A 21876-nucleotide genomic window follows, 5' to 3' on the forward strand; every position below is an offset into this window, starting at 1 on the left:
TCCACCCACCTTACCTCAGTGATCATGGCCAGATGTCACAGCCCCTGCCTCACTGGTGAAGGAGCAAACGCCTGCTGACAGGTGCCTTCCCTTATGTGTTTCTAGGGGAGCCTGCTGCTCTGACCTGCAAGCGTCTTGTGACTGGCAGATGGAAGGAGCTGTCCGGGGTCCTGTACACCCAGACAGGAGTTCAGCACTTGGCCGGCACATCCTTAAGGTGACCCTCCACAGATCCACAGACAGGAGCCTACTCAGCACCTGAGAGCCAGTCAGGAGCACCTGGGGATGGCCTAGCCTTCTGCTAGCAGGGGTAATGAGGAGCCTATGGGGTCACGCCAGTGCCTTGTCTTCACTAACCCACTTCACACACACCCTGCGCTCCCCACTTGTGTGTGGCTGCTCCCCGGTTACCCCCCCTCGATCCTGGGCACTGAATGAGTGTGTTACCCAGGCTGCTCCTTGTTTGCATCCCTCGCCTTCCCCATGAAGCTTGCCCGCAGTCTCGGCTCCGTCAGCATGGCCCTGCGGTCCCTCCTCTTCCTGGCCATCCTGAGTGGCCCCTCGCTGCAGAAGCCCCTGGCTGCTGAGGAGGACAGCGAGGGGCACCGGGTGAACACGGGCCTGATCCAGTGCGGGGAGTACAGCAACCAGGTCTTGCCCAACGGCCGGTGCAAGATCGTCGCCACCCTGCCGCAGATGGACGAGCAGCGGTGCCCGGATATGTTCCGCTGCACGGACGAGGTCTCCTACTGGCTCCACGAGAACGAGGAGCGCAAGCAGCAGATCCTGGAGCTGCGGGAGCTGATCTCCGAGCTGCAGGAGGAGCTGCGGAACCACCGGCATCGTATCAAAATCCTGGAGCTGCAGGTAACACCTTGGAGTATTTCCCTGGCACCTCACTGCCATTCACAGGCCTCTTGGCCAGAAGCGGGCGGGCGGGCGGGCACCATAGGATGCACACAAGTACATTGTGACCTCCCCCGCCCCCGCAGCAGAAACCAGAGCTGGTAGGGAGGGTACCTTGACTGAGGTCGCTTGCACCATGGGTGGCATCACTTTTATCACCGTAGCGCGGGCAAACACCCCATCGCACAACTGCAGCAGTGCAAGAAATGTCCCAGAGGGTTCCCGCATCGGGGCTCGTAACCTGGGACCAGGGAGCCTCCTGCCGCTTTGTATCTTTCCTTCCGACCCGGGGAGGTCACTTCCGATCTGTCCCCACCAACCCAAGGAATCTCTGGGCTTATTATGAAGTTCCATCCTGCTCCCTCTCTCAGCCTTCAAGTTCTCGGACTGTTTGGGGGACTTTCCCCATCACCTCCCGACTCCCTGACATGCAGATGGCAACATGCAGCTGGGTGTGTTGGCAGCCTGATGTTTCCCACTCCTTTGTCCCCCGTGTGGTCATCAGCACCTGGCCAAAGTGGGTCTGGATGGCTGTTATCACGGAACCCTGATCTTGGTATTTCCATAGTGCTCTCCTCATGCAAACACCTGCACACGAAGCAGGGAGCAGCCAAGCCGGGTTTCAAATTCGCTGCCCCCCTCTAGAACTTCAGCAGTCGTGTCTTCTGCCACTTACAAGCAGAGCAAGTGACGCAGCATCCCTGGCACTGTGATAAGGCAACCTGATCTCAGCTCGTGCTAAATGTAGCATCAACCAGTGTGGGGTCTATGAATCATAGAATCCTAGAACTGGAAGGGACCGCCAGAGGTCATCAAGTCCAGTCCCCTGCCCCGACGGCAGGACCAAGCACCATCTAGATCATCCCTGATAGATGTCTGTCCAACCTGCTCTTAAATATCTTAAATATCTCCAGTGCTGGAGATTCCACAACCTCCCTAGGCAACTTATTCCAGTGCTTAACCACCCAGACAGTTAGGAACTTTTTCCTAATGTCCAACCTAAACCTCCCTTGCTGCAATTTAGTTGCTTTAATTGCTCCTGGTTTCAGGCAGCCTGGCTCTGCATTTGGCAGGCTGATCTATTGGAGAGTAACTAGGAGACGTGGGGGCCAATTTCAGCTATCTGGAAACCTTTCTGGGCGTTGCGATTGGGCTTGTTACATGCCCAGAGGAAGTGAAGTTTGCTCGAGTCATGCCAACCGGGTTTGACAAAGAACTAGAGGATAGAGTACAGGTCGCAATCTTGCCCTGGCCTCTGCAGGCTGGACTGCATGAATTTGAGTAGCACATGGCGTCTGCAGGGACTGTGATTCATTTGCCGTTTGGCTTTGTTTCATTCTCCTCGGCTCTCCCTGCTGATCCCCATTTTGGAATGTTTCACCTTCCCAGTGGAATTCCAGCTGGTGGCTGTTTGGTCCCTCGGCCGGAGTCATGGAGTCTGTTCCATCGGCCCCCAGCTCATGTCCTGATGCTCAGTTGGGAAGCCCCCCTCCTTCAGCCTGTAGCATCAACCTCCCTTGCTTGTCTGGGCTGAGCCCCCAGGGGACCTTTTCTGAGCCCTGAGTTTCACCTCACCAGCGCACAGGCAGCGCGTGTATTGGCACCTCTTCCTACCCTCTCTGCGTAATGCTTCCCTCCCCACTGAAGACCCCCCCACCCAACAGGGCCTCCCAATCGGTGCTTCCTCCTCCGGGCTCGTTTGAGTGAACGAGATGAGTCTGCTGCGCTGGGAACCCCCGTGGCTGACCGGCACCAGATGACCTGGGTGTGGGAATTTCTCTTTCCCGTTGTTCATTTGGGCTTGGGGTTGTGTGATTGTGGTGTCGATGTTTGGGTGCGGGCACAGCTTGGGTTGTGGGACCCTCCTACCTCCCAGGTCTTAGATCCAGATCCCTATCATATCCTAATCCTAGAAACGGAAGGGACCACAAGAAGTCATCAAGTCCAGTCCTCTGCCTGGCTGATGGCTAAAGCATGTAGAGGGGGGTGGCGAGCCTCCATTTCATTTCCCACGGCCCACCCCGCCCCTCTGCTTGGCAGCTGTCCGTCGCTGCTGTGGTGGCGTGTCTCGTCTGTAGTGCCCCAGGCTCTGTGCCCCTCGTCGGATCCCAGGCATGTGTGCAGGCCCTGTCCTTTCTGTTGGGCGGCTCTAACCAGAAGGTGGTCTGCCCATGCACATGAAATGCAGCACGCTGTAGGGAAAGGCGCGAGTGGCTCCAAACCACCCCCTCCCATTGTTCCAGACACTGAGACCCATGGCGGAGTTTGCGCTGGTTTATTCAGGTAAACGCTGCCTGCTGTTCCCCAAATCTGCACTCACCCGGCACAACCGTGGTTTTCACTCCTCACTGCTGGCTAGTCAGTTCCTAAGCTGATGGGGTGTAAAGCAGGGCTGGCCAGCCTGTGGCTTTAGAGCCACCTGTGGCTCTTCTGAAGTCAAGATGCAGCTCCTTGCTCAGGCGCTGACGGTGAGGCTGCCGCTACAGGTGCCAGCTTTCCAGTGCTCAGCTCCTGGCTCCATCGCCTCCTCCTCCAAGCGTATTGGGCCCTCGCTCCTTCCCTCCCCCACCACGCCTCCTGAGTGCCACGAAACAGCTGATCACAAAACAGCTGACTGCAGCAGGCAGGAGGTGCGGGGAAGGAAGAGGAGGCGCTGATCGGTGGGGCTGCTGGTGGGCAAAAGATGCTGGAGACGGGAGAGGAGGCACCTGATGGGGACTGCTGACAAATTACTGTCGCGCTTTGGTAATGTCCATTGGAAACAGTGGCTCTTTCTCAGGCTCAGGTTGGCCACACCCGGTGTAAAGGATTGAGAGTGGGGGGTATCTCATGAATACGACAAGAGAGGGGAGCACTGGGGGCTGGCACATGATGACCCTGAGTCTCTGCCTCTCACTCCATGGAGCTAATGGTATTGCCAAGGAGAGTGAGGGAGGGGGAAAGGGCAGGCTGCCTGGGCGGGGGGGGAGTCATCAATGGGTACTACTGAAAACCTGTCTCCTTCCCACACCTGCCTTCCCAGGCCTGCTGTCCCCCACTCAGGCAACAGCCACTGACTGATTTCCCTTCAGTTTCTCCTGGTCCCATCTGGATGGCCCTACAGGGGTCTAACATGGCCAGTCCTGGGTCTAACATGGCCAGTCTGACCCTTGGCTGAGTCCAGGATGGACACGCTGAGGAACCAAAGCGTACGACTACACTGTAATTAGACACCCGTGGCTGGCCGGCACCAGATGGCTTGGGCTTGGGGTAACGGGTTGTGTAATTGTGGTGTAGATGTTTGGGTTCGGGCACAGCCAGGTCTCTGGGGCCCTCCTACCTCCCAGGGTCTTAGATCCAGATCCCTATCATATCCTAATCCTAGAACCGGAAGGGACCAACGAGAGGTCATCAAGTCCAGTCCTCTGCCCCCACGGCAGGACCAACCATCATGGGTTCCAGCCTGAAGCACCCAAATGTCCACACTGCAATGAACAGCTTCTCAGCCCATGTCAGCTGTCATGGGCCAGCCACGGGGTCTAATCGTTGGGTGGTCAAACCCCACAGCACTGAGGAAGCAGGGACGCCTGGAATTCCTGTCTCCACCTTCCCCAGAGGCTGGAGATAGGAAGAGCCCCATGGAGAGTTGCTCCCTCCAGACTGTGCTTTGGGACTTTCGCCAACCCAGCTGAGAATGCCTCAAGCAACGGGGCTTCTGCTGTGTCACTTGGAAGTTGCACCTCCAGTTTTCCTGCCATACAATTTCTCTTTACCGTTGTTCATTTCCCTCTCCTTTCTCCTGGCTGTAGCTCCTTGTCCTTCTCCCCCAAACTATCCCACTCCGTGCTGGATCTCCCCCCCCCATCCCTCAGCCCCGTGGTGGTTTGGTGCAGTTGCACCTGCTGTGATATGTTCTCATTTTCTCCTATTACTGCTCGTTACCGGGCCGGGGCCAGATGCTGCTGGCGGTGAGGGTGTTGTGAGTCCAGAGTGACTCCTCTGCGTAACCCGCAGCCCACGGGCGGCAGCAGAAAAGTCACAGTAACCCCAGAACCATCCCAGCACGGCTGCTCACAAACGAGCCGGCTCTGCTCACAGGCTCTCCGCACCCCACCGGCTGCACTTCTCAAATGAAGGTGCCCGGCAGGAATTTCAGCCGCTAAGCTGCCTGCGAGGCCCCGGGCCTCCACGGACTAGCTCAGATCCCTTCTCAGGAAGGATTAGCGTGAGAATACCCAGCACGATGCTTGGTTTAATGAGATTCCTGGCTCCTTTAGCCATCTGTCCCCGGCCCAGCTCAGAGCCCATCTAGGTCTCTCAGTGGAGGATGGTGAATTAATCGTCTATTTATTTTTGCACTGCGAGATGCGAGGGCCCAGAGCCTTAGCTGGTGTCGGTGGAATTACTTCCACTGCGGATTGGGTTCCAGGTGGTTTTGTACCAGATCTGGGAGACACACAGTGGGGGATGCTTGTCTAGACGTTGGCAAAGGGGGAACCCACTCCAGAGGAGGAGAGAGATCTCTAGGGGAACCCAAGAGGCTGTACCAAGGCAGAGTGCAGGGAAGTGACCCAAAAGAACATGGAGGTGGACAATCAAGAATCTCTTCCTTACCCCGGTGCCCACAGCATGGTCATGCAAGGGAAGCCAGGGATGGAAACCCCACTGCATGGGACATTTAAAACAGGCTGGAAGCACATAGTAGAGGGAACGTTCCTGAACTGATCAGAGGCCCGCCGGTTCTGTCCCTTCTCCCTCTCCTCTGCTAGGCTGCAGAATCAGAGAGCTCTAGCTAAGCTAAGGCTAGGTAAAATATGGCCTGCAGGCCAGATTTGGCCCACCAAGCCATCGGATTTGGCTTGCGGGAGCTTCAGCCAGGCTCCCTGCCTGCCGTGCTCTCCCTAAGCACTGGGAAAATCCAGCTGCAGGGCCATGGGCTTCTGTGAACCCTGTGAGCACGGGGGGAGGGGGAGAGACTTATCATGCTACCTTCTCCCCCAGCACAATCTTGCAGCTCCCACTGACTGATTTCTGGCCAATAGGAGCTGCCTGTTTGTAGGACAGGCAGCATGTGAAATACCCCTCTCCCCCCGGCTCACAGCGTTCAGAACTCCTGTCACATAATATTACTTAGCTCTTCTGTCTCTGGATCTCCAAGTGCTTTACAAAGCTCAATGAGTATCACAATCCCATTTTACAGATTGTGAAACTGAGTCACTGAGCCATGGAATGTTTCAAAGGTCCCAAGACCAAAAGGGTCTACTGGGATCATCGAAATTGACCATCTATGTATACCAGGCCATAGAACTGCATAAAATAATTCCAGCACACCTCTCTGTGGGTACGTCTATGCTGCGGGCTAATGTTGAGTTAAAATAGGCAACTTCAGCTGAATTAATTGCGTAGCTGAAGTTGAAATAGCTGAACCTGGCTTTTGGCACTGTTTACACTGCAGGAAGTCGAAGGAAGAACATTCCCCCTTCGACTTCCCTTATTCCTGGTGAAAGGAGGGTTACAGGAGAGGAAGAAACTTGCTCTTTTGAAATAACTGGCTTGCTGTGGAGATGTGCACGTTGTTATTTCGAAATAAGTGTGCAGTGTAGACATAGCCTTAGGAAAACAGCCAACCCTGATTTGAAAATTGTCTGCTTAATCCCTGTCCCCGTTTTAAAACATGTGTCTGATTTCTGTTCTTCTAGTCATTGGAGCGGGTGATCCCTTTCTCTGCTAGACTGACCAGTCCATGATTAAAATATTAGTTCCCCGTGTTGGTATTTATAGGCTGCCGTCAAGTCACCCCTTAACCTGCTCTTTTGTCAGCTAAATCGATTGAGCTACCTTAGTCTATCACGCCGAGGCATGTTTTCTAATGCTTTAATCACTCCCACAGCTCCTCTCTGAACTCTCCCTAATTATCAACATCCTTTGGAGGATTCCCAACATGCAGAATGCTGGGGATCATTAAGAAAGGAATAGGCAATATGACCAAAAAATATTATATTGCCTCTGTATAAATCCATGGTTCACCCACATCTTGAATACTGTGTGCAGATATGGTTGGCCATCTCAAAAAACATATACCGGTATATGGCTACGTCTAGACTGGCATGATTTTCCGGAAATGCTTTTAACGGAAAAGTTTTCCGTTAAAAGCATTTTCAGAAAAGCGCGACTAGATTGGCATGGACGCTTTTCCGCAAAAAGCACTTTTTGCGGAAAAGCGTCCGTGGCCAATCTAGATGCACTTTTGTGCAAAAAAGCCCCGATCAACATTTTTGCGATCGGGGCTTTTTTGCGGAAAACAAATCTCAGCTGTCTACACTGGCCCTTTTGCGCAAAAGTTTTGCGCAAAAGGGACTTTTGCCCGAACGGGAGCAGCATAGTATTTCTGCAAAAAGCACTGATTTCTTACAGTAGGAAGTCAGTGCTTTTGTGGAAATTCAAGCGGCCAGTGTAGACAGCTGGCAAGTTTTTCCGGAAAAGCGGCTGATTTTCCAGAAAAACTGGCCAGTCTAGACACAGCCATACTGGAATTGGAAAAAGTTTTGAAAAGGCAACAAAAATGATTAGAGGTATGGGACAGCTGTCCTATGAGAAGAGATTAATAAGACTGTCTCTTTTCAGCTTGGAAAAAAGACAGGGATATGATAGAGGTCTATAAATTAATAACTGGTGTGGAGAACGTAGGTAAGGAAATGTTATTTACTCCTTCTCATAACACAAGAACTACAGGCTACATTAAATTAATAGGCAGCAGCTTTAAAACAAACAAAAGGAGGATTTTCTTCACACAACACACAGTAAACCCTGTGGAACTCCTTGCCAGAAGATGTTGTAAAGGCCAAAACTATAACAGGGTCCAAAAAAACTAGATAAATTCACGGAGGACAGGTGCATCAGTAGCTATTAGCCAGGATGGGCAGGGATGGTGTCTCTAGACTCTGACAGCCAGATGCTAGGACAAGAGGGGATGGATCACTCACTGATTGCCCTATTCATGCCATCTGGGGCATGTGGCATTGGCCACTACCAGCAGACAGGACTCTGGCTTGGCGGATCTTTGATCTGACCCAGTATGGCTGTTCTTATGGCCTTGAATGGTGATCACCAGAACTGGACACCGGATTCCAGCCGCGGTCTCATCAATGCCAAATTCAGAGATCAAATAACCTCTCTACTGCTTGCCCAATGGCACAGAGCAAAGCAAGAGGTAAAACCCATGCCCAGTTGCCTTAGACCATGCAGCCCTGCCACGTGGAGCGAGCGTAGGCCTTGTGTTGGCAAACGACAGCTTTTGGTGGCAAACAGTGGAGGGGGTCACACCGCACTGCGACTCTGGGTGACAAAACTCTCCAGTTGTGGCGACAGAATAAAGCGAGAGGCAAAAAGCTTTTTGTGCAAAAGTTTTGTTGACAAAGCGCCAGTGTAGATGCCGCTGGTCATTACGTTGCCATCGCTGGCCTCCCCCAGTATCCCACAATGCCCGCTGTTTGGAACTCGGCTGCCCTACAGCTCTGGAAAGTTCAGGGGGGAATTGCTTACAGAGCTGCTGTGGGAGAACTTGAAATCACAGACCCATAGGGAGGCAGACAGAGAAGGCTGCTACTGTGGAAGGGGCTGGAGAGACTGCCGTGCTGTGCAGAGCAGGGGAGGGAGATGGTTGTGGGGAGTGTGTGGGGAGTGTGTGTGGTTGTGGGGAGGCTATTGTCTGAACTTAAAGAGACAGCACACCCACACACTCCCCCAACACACACACACTTCCCTGACACATGCTCTGTCTCTGTCTCTCCCGCACTCCCACAATCCCTGTCTCACACGTTCTCCCTTCTGCCCACTGGTTGGTCTGGGGGCACTGCTGTGAGGGTCAAATCAGGGCGAACTTGCTTAGATCCAGGGCTACTTCCAGCCCAAGACTGGGGTCCTCCCTATAAGGCACCAAACCCAGTCACCCAGAGCACTTCAGCTGCCACCCTAACCAGCAAGAAGTCTCAACAGCAAATCCCCTTAGACACCCCAGCCAACTCTGCACCACAACCAGCTCTGCTCCTCACATAGGGGAGAGGTTCTGAAAACCAATCTCACCAACTTCCAACAGGTTGTCCCAGTCCCAAAGGAGCAGCCACAGTCCCAGGTCACTATATACCCCAGACCTTACCCAACAGAGCCCGCTGGGCCAGTCCTTTAGCATCTAACATCTGAAGGTTTATTCATAGTTTCTCTCTGTAGTTGGTTACTGAAATTCCTTTGTAGAAGAACAGCTGCTTTTAAATCCATTCATGAGTGACCATGTAGGTTAAAATGTTCCCCAACAGGTTTCTGTGTGTTACTATTTCTGATATCCTATCTATCTCCTAGAGCTGGAAGGGACCTTGAAAGGTCATTAAGTCCAGTCCCCTGCCTTCACAGCAGGACCAAGTTCTATCCCTGATGGATTTTTGCACCACATGGCCTCCACAACAATTGAACTCACAACCCTGGGTTTAACAGGCCATTGCTCAAACCACTGAGCTATCCCTCCTTGCTACTTGTGTCTATTAATCCTTTGTTGCAGAGACTGTCCAGCGTGGCCAATATACATGGCAGAGGGGCCTTGCTGGCACTTGATGGCATAGATCACATTAGAGGATGTTCAGCTGTATGAGCCTCTGATGTTGTGGCTTATTTGGTTAGGCCCTGTGATGGTGTTGCTTGTAGAGATGTGTGGACGGAGTTGGCTACAGGGTTTATTGCAGAGGTAGGTGCCAGAGTGAGTGTGTGTGGTTGCTGGTTTTATTGTCATTTTTGAACATTTTCTGGCTAGTAATTGGCTGAGAGGGGGGTCACAGGGTTTGGTGTCAACTTATACATGAGAAAGCCTCAATGAATGATAAACCACATGTTGTGGGACAACCAGGGATTGATACTGCACCTGCTGGGAACAGGATCATTTTCTTGGCACCAAATTAGCCCACTTTTCAACCTGCAAGGCAATTTTTTTCCACTATATGCTGCTGCCCCCATTGGTGTCTCTTGCTCATCCACGTCTCCGCTGGCTGGAGGGACTCTAGCTACACCTCCTCCAGTAGTTGCTGAGAAATAGGTTTCAGGGGGTAGCTATCTTAGGCTTTTCTACAAAGAAAAGTCAGAAAAAGATACACAAATTGCAACCCGCAGTTTGCTTCTCTTTTTCTGCTTTTCTTCCAAAAGAGGCTTTTCCGACATTTGGCCCATCTATACGGAGCCGAATGTAGGGGGAAAACCCTCTTTCAGAACATCCCTTCTTCCTCCTAAAACGAGGTTGACAGGGATGCTGAAAAAACACGTCTGCTTTTCCGAATTTTTTTCAGAAAAGCAGACGCCTTCCCTGGATGCGGCAGGGCTTTTCTGGGATACCTCTAGTATCCTGGGAAAGCTCTGTAGTCTAGACATACCCTCAGTCTGTCTGATTCAGCAAAAAGAACAAGGAACCCAGTGGCCCCTTTAAAGACTGACCCTTTTATCGTGGCGTGAGTTGCAACTCACTTCATCAGATGCACAAAGTGAAAGGGAAAGAAACACTGGAGAGGCTTATGAGTGTGAGTTTTGCCCCCTGCTGTTGCTGAACTGTAGCTCAGCTGAGAGATGAGAGAAGAGGAGGATAGCCACAGAAGGCAGCTGTGGTCAGAGCCAGAACCAGCTCCATGGAAAAATATAGCCCAGCGCTGTGATATTTTCAATACACAGGAGGATCCTGTTCTAGAGCGAGGAGGTGCTAATCCCTATTAAACTTCTCTGGTGAGTCCCGGGTATGGTCCTAGCCATGGTATTACATAGTACTAGCCATGACTCGCATGACTGGAGCACTGTCATGCAAGGGTATAAACTGTTCAGGAAGAACAGGCAGGGGAGAAGAGGAGGAGGAGTTGCACTGTATGTAAGAGAGCAATATGATTGCTCGGAGCTCCAGTAGATAGAGGGTGAAAAGCCTGTTGAGAGTCTATGGGTAAAGTTTAGAGGTGGAAGCAACAGGGGTGAAGTTGTGGTTGGTGTCTGTTACAGGCCACCGAATCAGGTGGATGAGGTAGACAAATCTTTCTTCAGACAACTGAGAGAAGCTTCCCGATCACAGGCCCTGGTTCTCATGGGGGACTTTAATCACCCTGACATCGTTGGGAGACCAATACAGCAGGACACAGACACTCCAGGAAGCCTTTGGAGAAAGTTGGGGATAACTTTTTGGTGCAAGTGCTGAAGGAACCAACTAGGGGCCGTGTGCAGCTTGACCTGCTGCGCACAAACAGGGAGGAACTATTAGGGGAAGTGGGTGACAACCTGGGAAGCAGTGATCTTGAGATGATAGATTTCAGGATCGTGACCAAAGGAAGAAAGGAGGGTAGCAAAATACACACCCTGGACTTCAGAAAAGAAGACTTTGACTCCCTCAGAGAACTGATGGGCAGGATTCCCAGGGATGCTATAATGAAGGGGAAAGGAGTCCAGGAGAGCTAGCAGTATTTTAAAGAAGCCTTATTGAAGGCACAGGAAGAAACCATCCTGATGCGCAGCAAGAAAAGCAAATATGGTAGGTGACCAGATTGGCTTACTGGGGACACCCTTGGCACTGAGCTTAAACACAAAAAGGAAGCTTACAAGAAGTGGAAACTTGGACTGATGACTAGGAAGGAGGATAAATATATTGCTTGAGAATGCAAGCGCAATTGGAATTGCAGCTGGCAAGGGATGTGACGGGTAACAAGAAAGGTTTCTACAGGCACGTTAGCAATAAGAGAGTGATCAGAGAGGGTGTAGGGCCCTTACTGGAGGTAACCTAGTGACAGATGATGTGGGAAAAGCTGAAGTACTCAATGCTTTCTTTGCCTCTGTCTTCATGGACAAGGGCAGCTCCCAGACAAATGCACTAGGCAATGCTGTATGGGAAGGAGGTGGACAGCCCTTGGTGGGGAAAGAACAAGTTAGGAACTATTTAGAAAAGCTAGACATACACAAATCCATGGGTCCAGATTTAATGCATCTGAGGGCACTGAGGGAATTGGCAAATGTCATTGCGGAGCCTTTGGCCATTATCTTTGAAAACTCATGGAGATCGGGAGAGATCCCAGATGATTGGAAAAAGGCAAATATAGTGCCCATCATTAAAAAAGGGAAGAAGGACAATCCAAGGAACTACAGACCAGTCAGCCTTACCTCAGTCCCCGGAAAAATCATGGAGGGGATCCTCAAGGAATAGTCACTTGGAAGAGGGGAAAGTGATCAGGAATAGTCAACATGGATTCACAATGGGCAAGTCGTGTCTGACCAATCTGATTAGCTTCTACTAATGAGGTAACTGGCTCTGGGAAAGTCAGTGGATGTGATTATACCTTGACTTCAGCAAAGCTTTTGATACAGTCTCCCACAATATTCTTGCCAGCAAGAAGGGAGTACAGATTGGATAACTGGACTGTAAGATGGATAGAAAGCTGGCTAGACTGTCAGGTCCAACGGGTGGTGATCAACGGCTCAATGTCAGGTTGTTGGTTGGTTTCTAGCAGAGTGCCCCAAGGTTCAGTTCTAGGGCTGGTTTTGTTCAATATCTTTATTAATGACCTGGATGAGGGGATGGATGGCACCCTCAGCAAGTTTGCGGATGACACTAAGCTAGCGGGAGAGGCAGATACACTGGAGGGCAGGGATAGAGTCCAGAGTGACCTAGACAGATTAGAGGATTGGGCCAAAAGAAATCTGATGAGGTTCAACAAGGACAAGTGTAGAGTCCTGCACTTGGGACAGAAGAATCCCAAGCATTGTTATAGGCTGGGGACTGAATGGCTAAGTAACAGTTCTGCAGAAAAGGACCTGGGGATTCCAGTGGATGAGAAGCTGGACATGAGTCAACAGTGTGTCCTTGTAGCCAAGAAGGCTAATGGCATATTAGGTTGCATTAGGAAGAGCATTGCCAGCAGATCTAGAGAAGTGATTATTCCCCTTTATTTGGCTCTGGGGAGGCCACATCTGGAGTATTGTGTCCAGTTCTGGACCCCCCACTATAGAAAGGATGTGGACGCATTAGAGCGGGTCCAGCAGAGGGTGGCCATGATCTATGAGGGGCTGGAGCGCATGATCTATGAGGAGAGACTGAGGGATTTGGGTTTGTTTAGTCTGCAGAAGAGAAGAGCGAGGGGGGATTTGATAGCAGCTTTCAACTACCTGAAGGGGGGTTCCAAAGAGGATGGAGAGAGGCTGTTCTCAGTAGTGACAGATGGCAGATCAAGGAGCAATGGTCTCAAGTTACAGTGGGGGAGGTCTAGGTTGGACATTAGGAAAAACTATTTCACTAGGAGGGTGGTGAAGTACTGGAATGGGTTCCCTAGGGAGGTGATGGAATCTCCATCACTAGAGGTTTTTAAGTCTCATCTTCACTGAGTTGATTTAGTTGGAATTGGTCCTGCCTTTGGCAGGGGGCTGGACTTGATGACTCCTGAGGTCTCTTCCAGCTCTATGATTCTATGGTTCTATGAAATATATTGATTGATTCCTTGGAGGGGAGCCAGAGAAGAGCCAAAAATAAACTGATTGGGAGCAAGAAGGCGTGATTGTGCGGGGGATGAAAAGAACAAAAGTGACGTAGTTTTGCTCACTGGCTGCGAGAGCTGGGCCGTGGGACCTGGAGCATCTGACAGGGGTTGTGGAAGGAAGGAGGAAGACAGGCATTGACAGACCGCTGGCTGGCCAACAGCGCTCACAGTGGGCATATCCTAGAATAGGATCTTTGATGCTGGTCATGGAAAAGTTGTGTTAGATTAGCTAATCCACCTCTCTAGGATCCACCCCAGGATTGGTCCTAGAGGAGATTATCTAGTGGCTTGTCTAGTCTAGTTTAAACGTCCCAGTCCTGACCTCTGGGAATCTGTTTCCCAGCCTAACAGTATGGAGCTAGGAATTCTGATACTCACCCCAAATTTCCCTTTTTCAATTCCTTTCATTAGTCCTAGTTGCACCCCTGGGAACCATGCCCGCTTTCCACTCTTCAGCATCTGTAGACTGGTGTCACGTCATGATCCCCTTTGAACGCGAGATGTTACTTAGCTAAACAAAACCACGTTTCTTTTTTAAAGTCAGTTTCTGCTGCCTCTTGCGTGCCAGTTAATCTCTTCCCACCCATGTGTGTGAGCGATTAGGATCCGCCCAGTTTTTACTCTGGAGCCTGGCTTTGACTCCTGGGTTATGTCTAGACTACAAGCCTCTGCCGACAGAGGCATGTAAATTAGACATACTGACATAGTCAATGAAGCGGGGATTTAAATATCCCTGGCTTCATTAAAATAAAAATGGCCACCACATTGTGCTGGCTCAGCGGATGGTCGGCACAATGCGGCAGTCAAGATACCGATCAATCAACAAGGAAAGACTTTGCCGACTGATCCCTTATGCCTCGTGAGAAGACATTTACAGGATCAGTCGGCAAAGGCTTTCCTTGACGACCGATCCGCATCTTGACTGCTGCGTTGTGCCGACGATCAGCTGAGCCGGCACAACACGGCGGCCATTTTTACTTGAATGAAGCCAGGGATATTTAAATCCCCGCTTCATTGACTAAGCGAGTATGTCTAATTTACATGCCTCTGTCGGCAGAGGCATGTAGTCTAGACATACCCCTGGTGCGGGAAGAGAGCGGAGCTTGTATTCAGGGCGGTTCTCTGGCCTGTGTCACTCAGAAGATCAGACCGGGTGATTACACTATTCCCTTCTGGCTTTGAAAGACTTTCAATGTTCCACGTTGCCAGGGTTTTCCTGGAAATGCCGTACCCACTGCGGATCTTGCCCCACCTCCCAGGAGAGCTGGAAGGATCAGCCCCTTAAAGATGCTGCAGTGCTCAGACACTACGAGGATAGAGGCCATTTAGGACCTACGGCCAGTCAGACAGAGAGGGAAAGTCACAGGACGGTTCCAGTCTCTTGTTATTTCGAGTGCCTCTGTTCTTGTTCTCCAAAGTAAACATGCCCTGGGTGTAATAACCCAAATGTTGCCTGTCAACCAGCTGTGACGTGACATGGCATCGAGGGCTACTGGGAATGAAGGAGCAGGAGCAGAGGAGCGCCGGAATTCCTTCCGATGCAATTTATCAATGCAGCCACAACCAGCGCAACGCAAAATAATAATCATCATGAGACGACAAACAAAGTTGGATCATCTAGTCCTTGTGATTTCTTACACAGCCAGAGGCAGTTCAGACTGGGCGAGAAAGGGTTTCACATTGTTCTTGGACCTCCTAAATCTTTGCGATCACAATGGCACTCCCGCTTGGATGGCTGCCTTTGCATTCTGCAGACCGGGTGGCACACCGCACGATCAGACACCGACGTGAGAGCAGTATTCCAAGGAGGCCGGTGACAGTGCACGACTACCTTAGGCCCAGAGATTCACAGCACATGTCCGTGCCAGCGTGTTTTTCCAAAGTTTGCCTGTGGAGCTTGCAAACAGCAGGGGCAGCTGCAATAGCAGGCCAGCTGCACCACCCTGTGGCAGAAATGACTAACGACTTCCCTTGCCTAGAGAGGATGGAGGGAAATTGGACTCATCTGTAGCAGCTAAAGAGACCAAACTGTGGAGAGCTGAAAAAGACCTTCAGCTAATTGGTCTCTGCAGCTTCATCACAGGTCTGGAGTGGATCGTAAGGGAAGGGGAGCCAAGAGGCCATGACCCTCCCAGCCTGAACCCCGTGGGTGGCATGTTTAATCAGCAGCACTCTTGCATTGCGATTTGGGGTTTCACACTAGTGTCTATGGAAAAAGGGGAGGCTTCTGGGTAGCCCCTAAAGGGTCCTGCCGGCCCCATATGCTTTGCTGGTGCTCTGGGTCCCTGCCACCCGCCAACCTCATAGGCTCCACACCCCCTCAAAGTCCCTACACCTGCCAGACTCACAGGTTCACCAGCCCTTGGGTCCCGCTGGCCCTGTTGCAGGCTCTGCAGCCCGCCGGCCCTCCCAGCCCCGGGGTCCCTCAGCTGGCCCAGGGCTCTGCACTGAACTCAGCTATGGCCCCAGCCTGGGGCAGTGAGGGCTGCCAACTCTCCCGGACTGGACAGGCCAAACGCCATTTGCAGCAATGGTGTCAGGGCTTCACAGGCCATGTTGCTAAGGCCCAGATCTCATGTGGAGATCATGAGAAGGACCCAGATCTCAATGCATGTGATGAGGGGTTTGGAACGGGTCCCTTATGAAGAGAGATTAAAAAGACTGATACTATTCATCTTAGAAAAGAGGAGACTAAGGGAGGATAGGATAACGGTCTATAAAATCATGACTGGTGTGGGAAAAGTGAGTAAGGAAAAGTTATTTACTCATTCCCACAATATAAGAACTAGGGGTCACCAAATGAAATGAATAGGCAGCAGGTTCAAAACAAACAAAAGGATGTTTTTCTTCACTCAGCGCACAGTCCACCTGTGGAACTCCTTGCCAGGGGATGTGATGAAGGCTAGAATTTTAACAGGGTTCAAAAAAGAGCTAGATAGATTCACGAAGGTTAGGTCCATCAATGGCTGTTAGCCAGGGTGGGTAGGAATGGTGTCCCCAGCCTCTGTTTGTCTGGAAATGGATAACAGGAGAGGGATCACGTAAGGATTACCTGTTGTGTTCCTTCCCTTTGGGGCATCTGGTATTGGCCACTATTGGCAGACAGGATACTGGGCTAGATGGACCTTTGGTCTCACCCAGTAAGGCCGTTCTTATGTGCTTACGTGAATTTATGTTCAGTTCTGCTAGGAAGAGGCGTTCCATGGCTATTCCATCCCATGGCTCTGGCTGTAATGGAGCTCCTTCGACTCAGCATTGGGGCTGAAGATCGCCCCGTTCTGCTGCATGCCGGGGGAGAGAGTTGCACACAGCACAGCCAAGGAGCGATATGGATCCGATGGTATCTGGAGCCCAGCAGAATGTCTCTAGTCATCGACAGGGAGCAATTTTGAACAAACCCTGGTACCTAGATCTCTAGCGACAACAAAAGCAGGGGAGTGGAGTCAGGGGTGATGGATTCTTTGGAGAAGTGAGCTCCTGGCCCGGCCCTGCCTCTTCCCCCAAGCCCTCATTCCCCGGCGAAGCTGGAAGCAGAGGCAGACTGGGGATTTGCGACCCTCCTCCTGCCTGGGGTTGGGAGGCCCCATATTTCTGCCCCCCAGGATTCTCGCTTAGGGTAGGTGGAGTCTCCCCACCACTGCCCACTTACCCCAACCCTGCTGCAGCTTCTGCCCTGGCCAGTGGCCAGGGCTCCAGGGGAAAGAAGGCCCATGATAAAAATGGATAGATCAGACCTGTTCACTTTGAAAAGCGGGAGGGCCACGGCCCCTTGGCTCCTCTTCTTCCGGTGCCCCTGACTGGAGCTACTGAGCATCTGCTCTAGGAAGTTTCCAGGGGCTGTCTGTAAACTTTTGAAAGATGAACCAGAGGGTGGATGACATTTTAATGACAGCTCTTCCCTCTGGTGGACAAAAGGTGTAGCACATGCGAATAAGGCTTTCCTTCCATGGCAAAGGACAAGGCAAATCAGGAACATGCAGAAACTTTTTATTAGACCAGTGTCTTTAGTGAGACCATGTTTCTTTTGTGATAGCAAAGTCACGACTGTATGTTCCCAGGATGGTCTTTTGAAAGTGTTGCGCAGGCTTCCTTTGAGGAGGCAGACGGAGAGATCAACTGTAGCGGTTGCTCTGTGAAGAACATTCACCCATGGGCGCCTGGGCAGTGGTTATCTCGTTTCACCCATGTCGTTGCTATTGGGGCCTTTAGTGCAGTGGGGGAGATACACTACGGCTACGTCCAGACTGGCATGATTTTCCGCAAATGCTTTTAACAGAAAAGTTTTCCGTTAAAAGCATTTGCGGAAAAGAGCGTCTAGATTGATGCGGACGCTTTTCCGCAAAAGCACTTTTTGCTGAAAAGCGTCCGTGCCAATCTAGACGCTCTTTTCCGCAAAAAAGCCCCGATCGCCATTTTCACGATCGGTACTTTTTTTGGCAAAACAAATCTGAGCTGTCTACACTGGCCCTTTTGTGCAAAAGCTTTTGCGCAAAAAGACTTTTGCCTGAACGGGAGCAGCATAGTATTTCCGCAAGAAGCACTGATTTCTTACATGAGACCATCAGTGTTCTTGCAGAAATTCAAGTGGCCAGTGTAGACAGCTGGCAAGTTTTTCCACAAAAGCAACTGCTTTTGTGGAAAAACTTGACAGTCTAGACACAGCCTACATGTTGCAAAGGGCATATGTGGGACCCGTGGTGCTGAACGATGTGTTGTGGAGGGTATTGATCACCATAACGGAATCTGCAGGCTTGGAATCTGTTGTTCTGGCAGGGCCCGGTGCCTGATGGAGCTGGTTTGACCGGGTTGGTGAGGGACTGGCTTCTGATGAGGACCTTGGGGTATGTCTACACTACCCTCCTAGTTCGAACTAGCGGGGTAATGTATGCATACCGCACTTGCAAATGAAGCCCGGGATTTGAATTTCCCGGGCTTCATTTGCATAAGCGGGGAGCCGCCATTTTTAAAACCCCGCTGGTTCGAACCCCGTGCAGCGCGGCTACACGGGGCTCGAACTAGGTAGTTCGGACTAGGAAAGAGGTGTACCGGTAGTTCGGAATAGGAAGCCTAGTCCGAACTACCTAGTTCGAGCCCCGTGTAGCCACGCTGCACGGGATTCGAACCAGCGGGGTTTTAAAAATGGCGGCTCCCTGCTTATGCAAATGAAGCCCGGGAAATTCAAATCCCGGGCTTCATTTGCAAGTGCGGTATGCCTACATTACCCTCCTAGTTCGAACTAGCGGGGTAGTATAGACATACCCTTGGAGAGGTGGAAGGGTTGTTTGCAGGCCTAGAGAGGAGGTTCCGAATGAGGTCCCTATGGAGTGTGAGCTACAGATGTTTGACGATATCTCACTGGGGTTCCAAAGTGGGGTGGTACGTGACAACTGGGGGATGTGGTCAAAGGAGCTTTTATTTCTGTATTGAAGCAGGTTCTCTCAGGGTATTTGAGTGGCTCATTCTAGGATCTACTTCTTTGGTGGAGCATCCTTGTGGTGAAGGTGTGTATCTCGGACTTTATCCTCAGAACATATTCTGTGGTGTTGGAGGGCCTGGCTGGAGAGAGCCGACTGCTTGGTGTGTTTGGGGTCATTACTATGAAGGCAGGTGTGCTTAGCTGTAGGTTTCTGGTATATAGTTGTCTGTAGGTCCTTTCAAATCCAGGGGTCCTGGTGGATATAGCACTGGACTAAAAATCTCAGGAGGCCTTTGCTGTCATTTCAGCTCCGGCCTGCTAGGTGAGCTCAAGCAAGTCACTTTTAACTTCTCCGTGCCTCAGTTTCCCCATTTGTAGAAGGGGGTAGTGATACCGACCTCCTTTGTAAAGTCCTTTGAAATCTACCCGAGAAAAGTGCTATGTAAGTGAGAGGTGTGAACTCACCTCTCAATTAACATATCTGTAACATATCGGTTAACCACTGCCTGACACACCCAGGAGTGTTGGGCTGGGTATTACTTTGGGTAGGGGGGTGGTGAAGGGGGGGGGGGAATACACCAGGACTGAGAACAGCTAAGAACCGAGAGAGGCAGAGGCAAATGGCATGAAAACAGTGTGAACAGCAAGAGCTGTGTGACCCTGGAAAAAACTAGCAAGTGTTTTTGGGCCTCTTGGGTAAAGAGGCTTGGGGCTGAAAGATAAGACACTGCTCTGCTTACTCTTGGATCTTTCTAGCTAAGACACAGTTCTTTGTCCGACAATCACCAACTTCTGCTCCCAGCTGCAACAACCTACGAGACCCCAAACATTTGGCCAAAAGCGGGAACATTAACAAGTCACAGAATCAGAGAACTGCAGGTCTAGAAGGGACTTCAAGGGTCATCTGTCTAACCTCGGCCCAGTTGTGGCTAACCCATCCCAGAGAGCTGGTCTCCAGCCTCCCTTTGAAACCCTCCTGTCAAGGAGCTTCCCAAACTTCCCTAGGCATCTGTTCCCGTGTCCTGCTGTTCTTACAGTTCGGAAGTTTCCCCTGAGATTTCACTAACTCTGCCATGCTGGAGTTTGAACCCGCTGCCTCTTGTCTTGCCCTCTGCGGCGAGAGAAGAGCTTTTCTCCATCCTTTCTATGGCAGCTTTTCATTGATCTGAAGCCTCTTCTCATATTCCCCCCTTAATCTCCCCTTTTCCAAACTCAACACACCCCGGGTATGTCTAGACTGCCACTCTAGTTTGAACTAGGGTGGCACTGTAGACATACCCCCAGTACCTTCCACCTTTGCTCCTATGGCTGCATCATCCCTTGGATCCTCATTGTTACTTGCATCCGGATCCTTTCCAGTGTCTCCACACCCTTTCCATACAGCGGTGACCAAAACAGGGCACACGACTCCGGCTGAGGCCTGGCCAGCGCTGAGCAGAGCCGCACTATCACTCACTCGCTAGGCCTCGGTGAATGCGACCTCAGATTGCATGTGTTTATTTTGCAACAGCGTCCCCCGGCTGTCCCATGCTGAGGCCAGAACCCACCCCTACTCCCAGACCTTTCTCAGCAGTGTTGCTGCCAAGCCAGTTCTCCCCCAAGCTGTGTTTGCGCATTCGGTTTCTCTTTTCCGCCGTCGTGCCATTTGGCTTTGCTGCGTTTCATTTTGTTGCCTTTGGCCCAGATCTCCAGTTTGTCGAGATCTCTCTGAATCTTAGCTCAGACCTCCAAACTTCTTTGGAGGATAGGGACATAATTCAAAATGACCTTAGCAAGTTAGAGAAATGGTCAGAGGTAAACAGGATGAGGTTTAATAAAGAGAAATGCAAAGTGCTCCACTTAGGAAGGAACAATCAGTTCCATACATACAAGATGGGAAGCGACTGTCTAGGAAGGAGCATGGCGGAAAGGGATCTAGGGGTCATAGTGGACCACAAGTTGAATATGAGTCAACAGTGTGATGCTGTTGCAAAAAAAGTAAATATGGTTCTAGGTTGTATCAACAGGTGTGTTGTAAGCAAAACTCGTGAAGTCATTCTGCCGCTCTACTCTGCACTAGTTAGGCCTCAGCTGGAGTACTGTGTCCAGTTCTGGGCGCCACATTTCAAGAAAGATGTGGAGAAATTGGAAAGGGTCCAGAGAAGAGCGACAAGAATGATTAAAGGTCTAGAGAACATGACCTATGAAGCCAGGCTTCATGAACTGGGCTTGTTTAGTTTGGAAAAAAGAAGATGAAGGGGGGACATGATAGCGGTTTTCAAATATCTAAAAGGGTGTCACAAGGAGGAAGGAGAAAATTTGTTCCTCTTGGTTTCTGAGGACAGGACAAGGAGTAATGGGCTTAAAGTGCAGCAGGGGAGGTTTAGATTGGACATTAGGAAAAAATTCCTATCTGTCAGGGTGGTCAAATATTGGAATAAATTGCCAAGGGAGGTGGTGGAATCTCCCTCTCTGGAGATATTTAAGAACAGGTTAGATAGACATCTGTCAGGGATGGTGTAGACGGAGCTTGGTCCTGCCTTGAGGGCGGGGGGCTGGACTCGATGACCTCTCGAGGTCCTTCCAGTCCTATTATTCTATGATTCTATGAAAGTCTTGCCAACTCTGCCCTCCCTCTCCCTGCCCCGGCAGCTTTCTGTCACCTGCGGTGTGTGCTCTACCAGTGGCCACTGGTGAGGGGTGACCAGGGGGGCCACCGGCCATGTGACCCCCACACTCCAAGGAAGGGCCAGGACAACCCCTCTCCACCCCAGGCTGTGCCTCTCCCCACCCCTACTCCACCCTCTCCCCACTTCTTCCCTGCCCTTGCTACATTCCCATCCTGCCTCTTTCCCCAACTAATGTGACCCGGGGGACTAGCGGGGTTGGGGATCCAGCACCAGCAGCAGGAATCTGCCCCACCCCCACACTCACCAGCCATGGGGGGAAGTAGAGCGACACGGCCCCAGCTTGCTTTTCTCCCCCGGCCACGTCACTCAGCTTCCTGACGGTGAGGGCAGGGATGGCCAGGGTGGGCATGAGGACCCACGCTCGTCCTCCTAG

General features: G+C 51.3%; 1 protein-coding gene across 1 annotated transcript in view; it reads left to right on the forward strand.

Moving 5' to 3' along the window:
* Nucleotides 1-444: 444 nt before the first annotated feature.
* The window catches only part of LOC102463539 (angiopoietin-related protein 7-like), a 44817-nt gene continuing 23385 nt past the window's right edge, over nucleotides 445-21876 (forward strand). The window contains exon 1 of the mRNA XM_025181486.3: nucleotides 445-867. Within this exon, the coding sequence (XP_025037271.3) occupies nucleotides 484-867 (384 nt within the window). The 5' untranslated portion in view covers nucleotides 445-483. The remainder of the gene's footprint in view (nucleotides 868-21876) is intronic.

This window comes from Pelodiscus sinensis, chromosome 3 (assembly GCF_052426305.1).
Source record: "Pelodiscus sinensis isolate ZL-2025 chromosome 3, ASM5242630v1, whole genome shotgun sequence".
Classification (NCBI taxonomy): domain Eukaryota; kingdom Metazoa; phylum Chordata; order Testudines; family Trionychidae; genus Pelodiscus; species Pelodiscus sinensis.